The sequence below is a fragment of the Rutilus rutilus genome, assembly GCF_951802725.1.
Source record: "Rutilus rutilus genome assembly, chromosome: 3".
In the NCBI taxonomy this organism is placed as follows: Eukaryota; Metazoa; Chordata; class Actinopteri; order Cypriniformes; family Leuciscidae; genus Rutilus; species Rutilus rutilus.
Window position 1 is genome coordinate 20287608 of NC_140211.1, and position 15402 is coordinate 20303009.

The window sequence follows — 15402 nt, forward strand, 5'->3', positions numbered from 1 at the left end:
TCTTGTCTGATTTAAATACTTGAGGCTGTGGTTTCCGGATCCTAATCAGGGCACAGCTTCTTGTGGTGGGTTTGAGTGGTTTTCAAGATGGTAGATGTAAAGAGATTCTTCCAAGGCTTTCATAATATAAAAAGTATAGTTGAACATTTCTGCATTGCTGTTTTATTTACACTGTTCCCAAAAATGGTATAAAAAATGAGGCAGAGCAAAAGTATTCAATTGTAATAGAAAATAGATCCAACACACTGTTCCTTTGAGCCATGATGGGCTACATTTTACAGCTTTGTATTATACAAACGACATATTACTGTGTTAAACTTTTTTACTCTACTGCTCTATAGTCTGCAATGAACTCCAACGGGAGCAGAAGAATAATAATAAGAGAAGAAAACAAACACTATGGGGGGCAATGCACCTTCTGTTGGCAACATAATGTTCTTTGTTGGTCGTGTTTATTTGTTGATTAGATATGACTTGGGCTTCCCATCACAATCCCTTGTGTTGTTATGGGAACTGAAGCACATTGTCCTTTTTTATTAATGTCTAGGAAGGTAATCAACTTTATTTTCATTACTGATAAGTTAATAGCTATGTGACCTGTGTTCTCTCTAAAACAGATCAAAAAGGATATCCACTTGATGGCATGTGAAAATGTTTACTTTAAAGGGGTGGTTGATTATGATTTCACTTTTTAACTTTGGTTAGTGTGTAGTGTTGCTGTTTGAGCATAAACAACATCTGCAAATTTACGACGCTCAAAGTTCAAACTATCAAAGGGAGATATTTTCTTTTACAGAAATCACTTTTTAAGTGACACCACTAACCCTAAAATTGACATAAACCCTGCCCCTGGAAACACGCAACAAGAGGAAGAGTTGTTGTAGTAGAGCACATTTGGGAGTCTGCTCAAGCTATCGCATCCGTCTTTTCACATTTATTGCAATACAGTACGTAACATAAATGCAATAGCATGTCACTCTGTAGGCGTCTTGCAACAGTTCCCACATGAGCGATTTTATAGATTATCATGACAGAATATGCTAATCAATGACTTGAAGATGGTTAACTCCACATCAGCTACATAAATTAATCGACTAACCATTTAGAAACGTCCTGTTGCATTCTACATATTGTCACTTCTTCTTGAGCCTCTTCATCTTTGTCCGACTATAGTTCTAACATAAAAGGCAGAACAGTTTCTGACATTTTAGTGCGTGTCTGCAAGCTGCTAATGACGCGAGCTGTTGTAGCTCCGCCCTCTGTGCCGGGAGCAGCAGCTCATTTGCATTTAAAGGGACACGCACAAAACAAAGCGTTTTTTTCTCACCCTCAAAAAGGGACAATTTTAACATGCTATAAAAATGATCTGTGGGGTATTTTGAGCTAAAATTTCACATACACACTTTGGGGACATCAGAGACTTATTTTACGTCTTGTAAAATGGGGCATTATACCACCCCTTTAAACTAGGCATATTGAAAATGAGCTCAGAATGGGTTTTTCTTATTTCACTGCATAATGTTAACAGCACTTTTAGTTTTTTAGCATGGGTGTAGTAACCATTATAGAACTTTTTAGAGTTTTTACAGATCATACCTCACACGTGGGCAATAATCATTATATTTATGAGCTTTGTTTTGCTTGGCTGCAGTGCAAAGAGAAAAACTCTTGCAGGCCAAACAGCTTCTGCAAACCAGTGAATGTACCATCAGTAGAGTATAATCCCAATATAGCTAGATAGATCCCTGATTAATATTCATGAGCCAGGCTGATAAGGTATATAAAACCCTTCTAACACACACAAACACACATTTTTATATTGATTCTGTGTCAAAGTATATGAAAAAGTTACTGTCACTAAGCAGTATACAGGTTGGTGATTATGATGATGGAGTTCTCAGCTGTCTTGTATCTAGAACATGGTGTCAATGCATCTGCTCTCTTGCAGGAGTTGGCAGATTTGCGGCACGTCCACTCCAAGGTTAAAAAACAGTACCAGGAGAAGATGGCTGAGCTAGCACATGCTAACCGGCGTGTGGAACAGCATGAGACAGAAGTTAAGAAACTCAGACTGAGGGTGGAGGAACTGAAGAAAGAGCTGGGCCAGGCTGAAGATGAGGTCAAACAAAGCACTTGCTCAAAATTAAATTCATAATTGCTTGGGGTGTATTCTGTGGTTTTCTTTGTTATATGTTATGTTATGTTATGTTTAAACTTTACAACAAATTGATTCGGCTGTTACTTTACAAAATTATATAGAGATAAATTAATCTTTGCTAGGACAACAAACAATTATAACAAAATTATTAGATGTTTAATTTTCAAACCATTCTTCCTATCTCTCCTGACTGTCTCAAGTCATTTTCACAGTTTTGATCAGCAGCTAGATAGCATTGCATTAGTGATATATTTAAATCAGCAGAATTCTCAGCAACAATTGTAAATCACAGAAAACCAAATCTTTACGTTTGCTATGATCAATGAATGTATGCTATATTGACAACACATAAATATATATATATATATATATATATATATATATATATGAACTATGTATTATGCAATTGTTTCAGTTGGATGAGGCTCATAATCAGACCAGAAAGCTACAGAGATCCCTGGATGAGCAGGTGGAGCAGTCAGAGAACCTACAAGTTCAGCTGGAGCACCTACAATCCAGGTAACCAGATAAATATATGCACACGCACTGACTCAGAAGTATCTCTGTACCAGGTCAAGTGTCTGATCCGTTTGAGAATATTGTGTTCAGATCAGATCTCTTTTGATCAGTAATGAATACAGGATAAGCTTCTGTTACACAACATCATGAATAAGATGGCAGGTTTATAGGGTAAACTGTCAACGATTCCCTCAGCCCGTTCTCTCTTTTAGTCTCTCTCTCATTATTCTGCCTGCATTCAGGCTTGCACCTACCCGCAGCCAATCCCAGGCTGCCTGGCTGTGGGTTACCGTAGTAACAGGGAGACTTGAAGCAGTGTTGTGGGCTCGGGCCCCCCGCAGCTGGAGAAAACAGTGACAGGCATGTCGGCATGGTGGTGTTTATAGAGACTGATGAAAAGCTTCTAATGATTAAGACATTCTCAAAGCATAATTCCTCCAAGTCACACCTGTGTTGATACATATGATTAAATTATGAGATTGTCATGAAAACAAAAGTCATTTAACTAAAAAATGCAGCCTTGCAGATTGGGTTCTTCACATTGGATTTGCACACGGCGAACTTTCCTTTGTGGGTATAGGAAGAGATGTCAGTTGGATTCAGTCCAGACTGTTGAGAAAAAATAGCTTGCTCTCATTTGAGGTAAAATGGCATTGTGATTTAAAGGCGATCTTTTCATTTTCTGAAAAAAAAAATGTAAGTAGAGTATGGAGTGGTTGTTACTGATTTGTGTCGTCGCATACTGATCCATTTCAATAGAGCTCTCCCCCATGTCTCAGTAGCTGCGTTTCCATTACCTTTTAAATTGCACAAATTGAAATTGCGAATTGAAAATATGCCCAATGGAAGCACATCAATTTTGCAAAAACTCGCGAGGTGGTTTTTCAGGCCATTCGAAAAAGGAATATTTCACAAAACTGCAATGGAAACAGTTTTTCGCATTTACAGGTCACCTGGCGTAAGTAAAAGTCAATCATTCTTTAAAGATGACACGTTATGTTTGGACAGAAGACGAGACAAGAGTTCTTTATTAAACTCATAAAAGATAAAAGTATTACGGGAATACTGGATTCTAAATAACAAAGAAATGCCACAATTTATCAAGACCTTGAAGCAGATAGGAGGGAGAAACACCCAGAAACACCTCATCCAGCTGCTGCCAAGTATAAGGGACTTTCCTTGGAAAGGATAGTAGGATGATATACCTACGTCTCCCTCGATTAAAAATAATGGCTAGTGCCATGGCTGCGATACGTAAACCTACTAACATCCGTTGCCATTATTTTTGGAATGACTTATCGCGAGAGGTAAAAAAAAATGTTTTAGTCGCATAACTTCGGTTAATGGATTCGCAATAGTATTTATCGACATTTAGAAAATATCGCAAAAGTTTTGTGCAAATCTGATGTGGAAACCAGGCTAGTGATATTCTTGTCCCTCCTTTTGCCTGGGAAAATCCTAAGTTTGAGGTTTCATGCATGTCTACAGTTTGGAACGAATCCTGTCCCTTAATGGTTTCATTAAACACTGTACTTTCAAGGAATCATTTTTTTGAAAAAGCAAATGCACTTTCATTGCTAAATGATTTAATAAAAAGGCATGTTTACATAGACTTTAATTTGAGGTGCCACATTTATTTATATATATACAAAACATATATTTGAGTTTGCTCAAAACCTAAAATAAAATGCTCTTTTGGGAGAAAAGGTTGCTCACTAGGCTGTCAGCAAGTGCCAGTCTTCAATATGAAAGAGTTGTTGAAGAAAGGATGCGAGAACATTCCGACCGTCCCTCTGAGAGGTGGGCTAGGGTTCAGTACTAGCGCAGCGATTGAGGAAGAGAGGAGCAGGCCATGGGGGATAGGGTGACAGATGGAGTTGAGCGCTTGTCCAAGTTGTCATGGAGACCGAGGATGGTCTAGAGGCTGATTTGGAGTAAGCGTTGTCAAGGTGACAGGAGAAGGCTGGAAATGACAGCATTAAGGAACTGATAGTGCTTCAGTCGCCGAGTTGACTTAGAGTTCATACCCATATCTAACGCCACAGGAAGTTCAGAGTCGCATCATTTCTCAGCTGGCTGTGACTCCACCCACTCTATGTCCTGCAGCAAGAATACCATAAACCGTAATATCTGCTGTGGGCGCAGTGGACACGCAGAAAAGGATCAGATCTCATGATTGAGGTTGGCTCCTCTCGCCCGCTGTCCTGCTCTCAGCGGCTGTGTTTGTCTGTTAGTCTCGCAGCATGAGACAGCAGCTCTGCTCAGCCCACCGGCAGCACCATTTGGCACCCCCACCGTGCCTATTTGCTTCTTTCTTCATTGGAAAGCTGTGAACTCACTGTCTTTCATCTCTGTTTCACCCTTAGTGGCTTGTTGTTGTTCCGTCTACTCGTTGTTGTCCTGTCTGCTAAGGTCCTTGCTCTAATTCTCTCTTTTTATTCATGTCTCTCTCTCTGTCTCTTCCTCTCTCTTTCTCTCTACCTCGGCCTCTACAGAGAGTAGATGGTAATTGACTGTATGTGCTTCAGTCTATAATCATAAACTTTGTGTGTAAATCGATAGATGAGGGCAGACAATGCTCCTAATCCCTGCAGGAAGCAGAGAAGCCTACCAGGTCTGCATGTACACTCAGGCGTGTCACATATGCCACATGCGTTGAACACTTTGTTGTCCTTATATGTTGACTGTAACCCTTATGGTCTGTTTGTGGTTTGTGATTTGGAAGAATATTAGTTGCCAAACAGTTTTGGTGACCATTTACGTTGAATGAACAGGAAAAAAAACACATTTATCAAATTATCTTCTATGTTCCACAGAAGAAAGTCAGTCATACAGGTTTGGAATGACATGAGGGTAAATAAATGATGACTGAATTGGAGTGAACTATCTCTTTAAAATTTAAGTGTGAGGTTGCTCTCTTATGGCTTTTCTTAAGACTGATATAAAAAAAACATTGCATTAGATCTGGTAATTTATGTACAAAAACATGCATGCAATGAATTTCATACGCAAAGACATGGATATACTAACAGTATAGCAGTACACTCCTGCCAGTAGTCTGATAGTAGACCCGATTGCTTGAAAGCTCTGAGGAATGTGCCAGATACGGTTCTGCGTGGAGGAATGAGCTGCACAAAGACGGAGACATGGTGATGGGGCTTTGTGTGAGATAGATCAGATGGAGAGAGCTGATGGTGTGGATCTATGCAGCTTTAATGTAGCTCGCCAGTTGCATTCTTATCTGAGTGTACAGACATTAAAAGGCAGGCACTTAAAGCACACCTCCACTGAGTGACAGGCAACTCATCAGCTTTGTGTGGCAGAGAGAAATAGAGAAAGGGAGCGAGTATCTCTGCGTTATGTATGGGGGAGTTGAAGAAGGGGATATATTAATAAATAAATCAAACAAAGGATAATGAAAATGTCTGTGGTGTAGAATGGGATTATCATGCACGTGACATTGGTGTCGTGATTTCACGGTTGCTTTGTCTGACTGACATGTTCTTTATTGTACATGTCTCTGTGCCAGTAGCGTTGGGGTAGAACAATTACATTGCTGCTTTCCTATTGGTCACATTGGTTTTCCATTGGTTTGGTAGTGCAGAAGTCAATTCCACATCCTAAATGATGGTGTAATGTTTTACATCAAAACAGAACAGATAATACGCCTGAGGGCCTGAGTTTATTCTTTGCCTCAATGAACAATTTGAAGAATAAAAGGCTAGCAGAGTTGCTGATCAGGACTTGAATTGTAAATGAGTAGTTGGCATGTAATGTCAAGCAACGACAGCAGTCATATACAGTACTGTGCAAAAGTATTAGGCACGTTAGTATTTTCACACAAAAAAATGATTTCAAGCCAGTTATTTACAGTATATCTTTTGCTGTAGTGTGTAAGTAGGAAATATCAGTTTACATTACATTACAAGATTACATCATTACATTGATGATAAGATGCTACTTGAGCATATTAAAATGATTTATGAAGGATCATGCTGTGTTACATTCAGTGGAATAAACTGCATTTTAAAATATATTTTATATATACACATATTACGGAAGAGGATTAGGGCCAAACAATAATAAAAAAATAAAACCATCTCGAGATTAAAGTCATTATAATGCGAGATTAAACTCATTACATTTCGAGAAAAAAAGTCGAATACAATCTTGAGAATAAACTCATTAAATATCGAGAATAAAGTCGTTTTGTTTCGAGAAAAAACTCGTTAAATTTCGAGAAAAAAGTCGAAATACAATCTTGAGAATGAACTCATTACATTTCGAGAATAAAGTCGTTGTGTTTCGAGAAAAAACTCGTTAAATTTCGAGAAAAAAACTCGAAATACAATCTTGAGAATAAACTCATTAAATTTCGAGAATAAAGTCGTTGTGTTTCGAGAAAAAAAACTCGTTAAATTTCGAGAAAAGTCGAAATAATCGTGAGAATAAACTCATTAAATTTCAAGAATAAAGTCGTTGTGTTTCGAGAAAAAAAGTCAGAATGAAATGTAGAGAATAACGCATTCGATCAGTGTTCATTGCATAGCCTACTGATAGAGGACATGGCAGAGTTGGATCACTTAGTCAAGCTATATTTTAGACTTTCTTTCAGTAACAAAGAATAGAACATTCTTAGGTCTAGGTCGGCTAGGTCTTTTTAGAAGAAAAAATCAGTCCAATTTGCGCGATGTACTCGCTTTTGTCCAACATGAAATTCATCGAGGTTTCGTGGTTTCCCAGGATACCATAAGACGCATTATTAAACTTGTTGATCTTCAAGGTGTGGAATTTCGACGAAGGAGACGCTTGAGAAGACGCCAGTACACTTACGCTGGCCCAAATGCACTCTGGTATATGGACAGCTATGATAAATTAAAACCGTACGGCATTGGCATTAATTGCTGTATAGATGGTTACAGTCGTTACATTCTGTGGATGGAGGCGTACACAACCAACAACGATTAATAATGCGTCTTATGGTATCCTGGGAAACCATGAAACCTCCATGAGGTTGATATCAGTAGGCTATGCAATGAACACTGATCAAATGCGTTATTCTCTACATTTAATTTCGACTTTTATTTCTCGAAACACAATGGGCCCTATCTTGCACCCAGCGCAATTGACTTTGTACACGGACGCATGTATCATTCCTATTTTGCACCCGCGCAAAGCGGACTTTTCCCTCCACAGAAGCACGTCGGTTAACTAAGAAATACACTTGCGCTCCCCGGGGCGGTTCAGCGCAAAGAGGAGGCGTGTTCCGGCGCAAACGTTCCCTCATGCTATTTTACAGGTTTAGAAAACAATTGCGCCACTAACCGAAAAAAAACAGTTTAAAGTCAGTGGCGCGTTGCGCATGTTATTAATATGCTATTTTAAGGGTGCATGCTTGGCCTTAATCAATGTAGCGTGTGCACAATGCGCATACACTTTGATTCTCTCATCTACACACAGACGCAGCAGTTATCATTTTTGCAAATCATACATTATTACGAAAGATAGATAGATAGCTTACACATTTACCCAAATTATCATACGCCTGTTTAACCGAAGTTAATTTGGGTGTGTTTCTCCATCCCCAACGTCCCTGACGGGAACGTCAGTCTCCTCGGCTGTGAACCGCTCCTGACGCGCGTCTGGCAAATCCGCCGTTATAATAGGAATTCGCTTTAGAACAAGCGCGCCTGCTCTTAAAGGGAATGTGAGATGTCGCTCTGATTGGTTTATTTCACGTTATGCCCAAACCACACCTATGAATAATGAAGCTACTTCAGACCAACCCCTTTTAGATTTGCGCCAGGCGCAAGAGTCATTTATCCCGCCGGGAAAATAGCAACAGCGCCAAGACCCGCCCACAAAGTTACTTGCGCTTTGCGCTTTGACACTTGCGTTTCAGATCGTTAAAATAGGGCCCAATGACTTTATTCTCGAAATTTAATGAGTTTATTCTCACGATTATTTCGACTTTTTTTTCTCGAAATTTAACGAGTTTTTTCTCGAGAAACAACGACTTTATTCTCAATATTTAATGAGTTTATTCTCAAGATTGTATTTCGACTTTTTTTTCTCGAAATTTAACAAGTTTAGTCTCGCATTATAATGACTTTAATCTCGAGATGGTTTTATTTTTTTATTATTGATAAATATATAACATTTATAAGATAAAAATCACACAGTAATTATTACACACAGTATTTTAGTCTCTGGTGATTTTGATTTGAAGAACTATCTAGAACTGACAGAAAACTACAAGAAAAAATATCCTTTTTACATGTATTTACATTTTAAATAATTATGTCCATGTTATTTATCTGCCACCCAAATGTTAAAATGCTAAAATATTCATGATAAACCCTGAAGACATGAGTCACTGTGTGGGCTCAACAAGAATCAATTTTGTTTCACTATTTGTATGCGTCTCTGTATTTATGATCTCTAGTGAAAATTGTAGCCCTGTGAAGCTTTGGACTCAAAAAGCTTTTAGCCTCTGTGAGTGAGCCACTGTGGTCGAAATAGTGTAATGTGTAATTTAGCAATGTTTAGTGTTTCCTGACAGTAGGTCCCTCTTCTGTGGAGGATCCCGGGCCCTTATACGCCCCTGAATACACCCAGAGAAGCTTTTCATCTGCTCAGTTATTCAAACACTAACAATATAGTGAGTCATCAGCTGTTCAAAGACAAGAGGGTTTTTTCTCTCTCCCTCCATTTCTTACATCAACCTCTTGTTCTTTTTCGGTATTATTTGTTGTTGTGATTGTTTTACCTTGTCTGTTTACCCCAGCAGCACTTTAATGGCCAGGAAATGTTTCCTAACACGCCACAGGGCCAATATTTCCTTACTATTACATCAAAAACATCAAGAATAGAGACACAAAACAGAGCGAAAAAGGATGGGCATTAAAAAGAGCGTTGTCAGAAAGAACTGTCTGTGCTAATGACCACCTGTTTTGTGTTTGCTGTTATAATACTCTCAAATATTCAGATATCGTATAAATCATCATCATAAAAAACTATGATTTATTCCATTCATTTGCCCACTGGTGACTCATTCTGAGCTAATTTGCATTTGCCCATGTTTCTTTTCTGATGCAGTACTGGCCTCAGCTTTAGCTGTACTGATGCATTTTATTTAGCCATTAGCATTAGTATTATTATTGTTTGCCAGTAATAATGGAGATAAACAGTTACTATAATTCTTAGAGCTCCTTTTTGTTGGTCAACCTCTTGTTTCTTGTTCTTATTTTAATTGACGTAATGAAGATTCCAAGAATCCTCATGACTTAAAGTTACTTAAAGTGTATGAACAACCTAATATGAAATCAACAGTGACAAATGATGCTAGACCTTTTCTCAGACTTTCTACTGTCATTTTGAAGAGTACATTACAAAAGTATTGTTTATAATTAAAAAATTCAACTGAAATGTTTTACTTAAAATGCTTGTGCTTGTACTTCATCTCTTTAAATGACACTTGATTATTTGTTCTCATCTAATGCAGTGATTTTACATAAAGTGTGGCTTAAGTGCCCAAATATACTTTTTGATTCCACTGTGATTACGGATTTCTCATTCTTTTTTTCTTTCCTTCTCTCGTTTGTCTTTATGTATTTACTTGACTTATATTATTATTATTATTTATTTTATTTTATTTTCTTATATTTTTTGGGAAAGGCTAAGGCGTCAGCAGAATCCTGGCCTCTTTGGCAAGATGATTACATCAGCTTCAGCGCGTTTTGGGCCTGAAGACGCAGACGGCCCCCATAGTGACCCTGATGAAGATGAGGAAGAAGAACTGCAGCTTCAGATCCCCTAAACTGTTCACGCCACACCTGGAAATGGACGAAAGACTCGTAGATCGTACCCAAGCATTTCACCTTCCCTTTCATTCCATCTCTAAGCCAGTCCAGAAGAGGACACAGACTTCACAATCCTCAGCAGACAGATAAACACAGCGATTTTTCAGTAGCCTGTTTTCGACAGCTTATAAAGTGTGTGCCAGCCAGGGCTTTCATGTAAAAAAAAATCTGCTTGTGTCTCCACCAATATATTACTGGTTACAGTCCTAGATGGCACATAGATGATTAATATAAGGATACAGGTTCAAAGATCATTAATAGTCCAAACTGTTTTAACCCTATGACTTTTGAGGGTCTCATGAAGCCCATTTGATGCCTAGTGATAATGCACTGCACATGGTAAAGTAATAAGTGGACGCATGCGCTGGTACACACAGTTCAAGCCTGAAAAAAAGCCCATTGTAACTTGTTCACACTTTCAAACAGTAACCCTGGAAGGAAATTGACACAGTCTGGGTCACATTGTCATCTCTTGTCTGACTTGGGATGACCTCTGAAAGCATCCATACAATACTTCTGCGCTTCTGCTTCATGTACTGTTTACATGCGTGTTCCCTTCCTCCTCTCTTCATTTATTTTCCATCACCTGCATTATAATTTTGTCTCGTCACCCATTCATTTCCACTGTTCCCTTTTGCTCTTCCCATTCATTTTGATTTCCCATTTAATCTTTTGTCGGCCCTCCCACACACCCCCATCCCTTAACACCAGATGAACATGATGATTATGTTCCCTGTGTCTGGGGAACATTTCATTTCTGCTGTGTTGTTACTGAAGAGGCAGGCAAGTGCTTTGTTTTTCAGAAGTAGTCTTGCTTTAATTGTCCCAAAGTTGTTCTTGGTGACCATATAAATGTGTTTCTGTCTTTGCAGTGGAGGAGTAGTCTTGTTTTATATAGGAAGTAGGGAGGGGGGACCGTGGGTAGTTTTGTGAACGAGTCGGTTGGATTCTTATTAAATGTATTCAAGCATAATTGCTTTCCCCTTTTGTATTAAACCTTTGAAAGGGACATGAGGGAACATTTGAACAAATGTTCTGTTGATTTTAAACAGACTTTTAAGCAATATGATACTGTCTACATCTGCAATGGGGACCAAAACTGACTCCTCTTCAACTGGGACATTTGTACTGGTCATATTAAAGTATTTATCAGATGTTCGTTTTTTACCTAAGTTGCCTGTATTACAGTTTTTTTGTATTTGTATTTGTTTGTGTTTGTATTTTACCTCTATAAATGTTAAGTGTATATACAGTAAATATTGACTGACAAAATCAACTCCTGCCCTATACATTTCTTTTCTCGGTTTGGTAACATATATACATCAATAATGAAGAAAAGACGATCAAAATTACTGTTGCATGCTGACTTGAACTAAAATCACATGGTTGATTGCGCCTTTCTATGGATGCTGTGCCTCTCTCTGACATCTGTATAATAACATCTCTTAAAACCTTTCTCGTATGCATGATTACATGTGCATTGTTCGCAAGATAATTAATTATAATGCAGGTAATGTTATACTTTAAACATTCTTCTTTTAGACACGCTTCAGCAACCAAAGATGACCCGGGACGGATACCTCTTTCTTTACGCGTCTCTGTATTAATTGGTTTGTAATATGGCAAGATCACAGCAATGCTTTAATTTTTTTGTTCTTTCTGGAGAGCTTGATTATATAGCGAAGCAGACCCCAAAAGTAATTATTTTTACTTTGCAAAATACATTTACAGATAAAGTTGGAAGGTCGATGTGCTTGTGCATAACGTGCCAGAAACTAAAGTCCCTAGAGACCTATTATTTTGTGCGTTTAAATATGTTTAAACTGCATCAGGTTTTGTTCTGCTTCATTGGTTATTTTGGCTATTACTAGAACTTCCCAGTCCTTTATAATAGTGATGTGCAGAGACAGTGCAGCTTTAGTGTTTTAGCTTCCATTGGACACTAAAGCTGCTCTGTCTTTTAATATAGTTTTATTATCCCCTATTTTGGCCATGTTTCTAAAATCTTCACTCAAGCTCATCTCTGGTATCTCGCTGTCTCCTCCACCCATGTACGTCAGATGCTGACAGAGTCTTTCTGTGTCACTGAAGGAGAAGAGACGAGGTGTTCACTTTTTTGCTACATAATGTAGTGTGTCCTCAGTTCTACCTGAACTTATGGTTAATGTAGCAAATCATAATCTGAAGCAGGCAAAGACTAAAATAACACCCTTACTTCTTCCCGGCCCCTTTAACGACCTCCAATTATCCACATCTCAAACTTGTCGAGGAATCTGAGTGCTTCTGTAAAAGCGAAATCCAATATTGACATCTGGAGACCTCAAGTATGACGGCTCAAAAGTGTGCATGCACCGAGGAGGGTATGGTAATATCCATATGGAGATTAACAAGGTTTCCCCACCGTGTGTCTAGAACACACTTTGCCACACTGACACCTATTATAGATTGTCAGCAGGCAGTGGAGGGAACCGTATCGATTGTAATAAGATACAGCATGTAGTACTTTCCCTGTGTAGCTCTGCTTTTCTCCATGTATTATCTGGTCATGCTGCGTACAGTATATATTTACTAGAATTAAAAAAAGAGATCTTCAGTGGAATACTGCTTCTACAGATGGGATAAATACTGACACTAGATTTTTACACTGCTTTTCTGAAGAAACCGAGTAGGGCTTGAAATACTGCCGCATTGCTGAAGTGTTCTGGGTGGTTGCTAGGGTGTTGCTACATAGCAACACCCTAGCAACCACCCAGAACACTTCAGCAATGGTATTCTGAGTGATAGTTATAGTTATAGATAGTGATAATTGCTAGGTGGTTCCTTTTTGTTGCAAATCCGATACCAGGTGTCTGATATTCTTGTCTCAAGAATACAACTGGAACCCAAGTCTATGGGAATTTTGGCCTGTTTCATTGCAAGTCTGAAAAGTCATAACGCACCTCTCCTCGGCAGCTGTATGACTTTGTGAAGTTGTACAGTTACTTTCGGTCTGATGTCATACAAAGGCTACCCACTAAAATATCTAGCAAATAAGAACACAACATCCTGAGGAGAAAGTTAATGGTAATTTAAGCTTCTAACAATGCGAGCCATAACTCTAAAAGTACAATATGTTCTGAATCAGGAATAAACCACTTCTTCACCTATTTTATTATTATTATTATTTTAAATTTTATGGGTTAATTTGCACCTGAAGTTGCAACAATCCTTTAGATTCCAAATTTATTCTGGTTGGGCTGTCGTAATGTGGCATTACTTAATGTGTGCTTGCAAAATAGCTTTAGTGGTCGTACTTGCAGATACTCTTGACTTGCTTGAATGAATTTTCTAGTGCTTTTCATCCATGGTTAAGAAATAATTTTGATCATTCTCTTCAAGGAAATGAGTTGAGCAAAGACCCCCTGGTACTGTGAAACTGTGAAAATGACAAATTAAACCTTAAAAAAATGTTTTGCCTTTTAAGATGCATGCAAATTTACCACCCAGGGGAAGTTTTTAAATGTCACCATTTGTCCTTTTCGTGACAGTTCTTATATTAGCTGGTGTCATCTCAACTGAGACGCACACCTATGGTGAAATCCAGATGTTGTACTGAAGGCTGCGGGCTCACTTACACCCTTGACTCATTCACAGGATCATTTCAAGTAGGTGTAAGAGTGTTTACATAGTAAAGGTTACACATCAGGGCCATGAATATATTAAAGCCATCTGTGTTTAAGAGCCAGTGGACTGTGGTGCATTTAAAGAGACATGAAAAGAAATCTAGTGCAACCTAAGAGTCAACCATTATTAACTTCAATTACATCGTCAAATAAGACAACAAGAGATGTACAATTTTTACAACCCAGTAAATTAACTTGCCACAAGTATTTACTTTGACTGATTCAGTGTTAACAGTAACTGAATAGCAACGCTGCTTAAAGGGATAGTTCATCCAAAAATTAGCCCATGATTTACTCACCATAAAGCCATTCTAGGTGTATATGACATTCTTCTTTCAAACGTATACAATCGGAGTTATATTAAAAAGTGTCCTGGCTCTTCCAAGCTTTATAATGGGAGTGAATAGGGTTTTTTTTTTTTTTTTGGAACTCCATCAAAGTGCATCCATCCATGATAAAAGTGCTCTACGCGGCTCTGGCAGGTTAATAAAGGCCTTCTGAAGTAAAGTGATGCGTTTGTGTAAGAAAAATATTCATATTTAAAACTTTTTGGACTAAAATAACTAGGTTCCGGCATACAGCCGTACACGCAAGTCGTGCGTATACATAAATATATGAATATAAGTTCAATATAAGCAAATGTGTGTGTGTGTGTGTGTATGAATTTGCATATTTTATATATATATATATATATATATATATATATATGTGTGTGTATATATATATATGTGTGTATATATATATATGTGTGTATATATATATATGTGTGTATATATACAGTGCTATGCATAAGTTTAGACACCCATGCTAAAGTTGACTAAAAAGAGGAATAAAAAATCATCTTTTGGAAATTGAACTTAATGCCTTAATTAAAATTTTTTGGAAAAATCCAACCTTTAAGGACACCAATTTTCTTTGTGAATGAATAATGTATCGTAAATAAATAAATGTTCTTCCTTAAAATACAGGGTGCATAAGACACCCCTATGTTTGGACACCCCTATGTTAAATTCCCATAGAGGCAGGCAGATTTTTATTTTTAAGTATTTTTTTTTATTTTTTGTTTAGGATACTATGCATCCTGATAAAGTTCCCTTGGCCTTTGGAATTAAAATAGCCCCACATCATCACATAGCCTTCACCATACCTAGAGATTGGCATGGTTTTATTTCAGTTAGCCTAATAGCTGGTTTGATTTGCA

The 15402-nt window shown here is 38.0% G+C and overlaps 1 protein-coding gene across 1 annotated transcript in view; it reads left to right on the top strand.

The window, feature by feature from the left end:
- ccdc102a (coiled-coil domain containing 102A) overlaps positions 1–11815 on the top strand; it is a 78351-nt gene extending 66536 nt beyond the window's left edge. The window contains exons 7-9 of the mRNA XM_084405582.1: positions 1949–2119; positions 2574–2677; positions 10355–11815. Of these exons, the coding sequence (XP_084261708.1) occupies positions 1949–2119; positions 2574–2677; positions 10355–10496 (417 nt within the window). The 3' untranslated portion in view covers positions 10497–11815. The remainder of the gene's footprint in view (positions 1–1948; positions 2120–2573; positions 2678–10354) is intronic.
- Positions 11816–15402: the final 3587 nt, after the last annotated feature.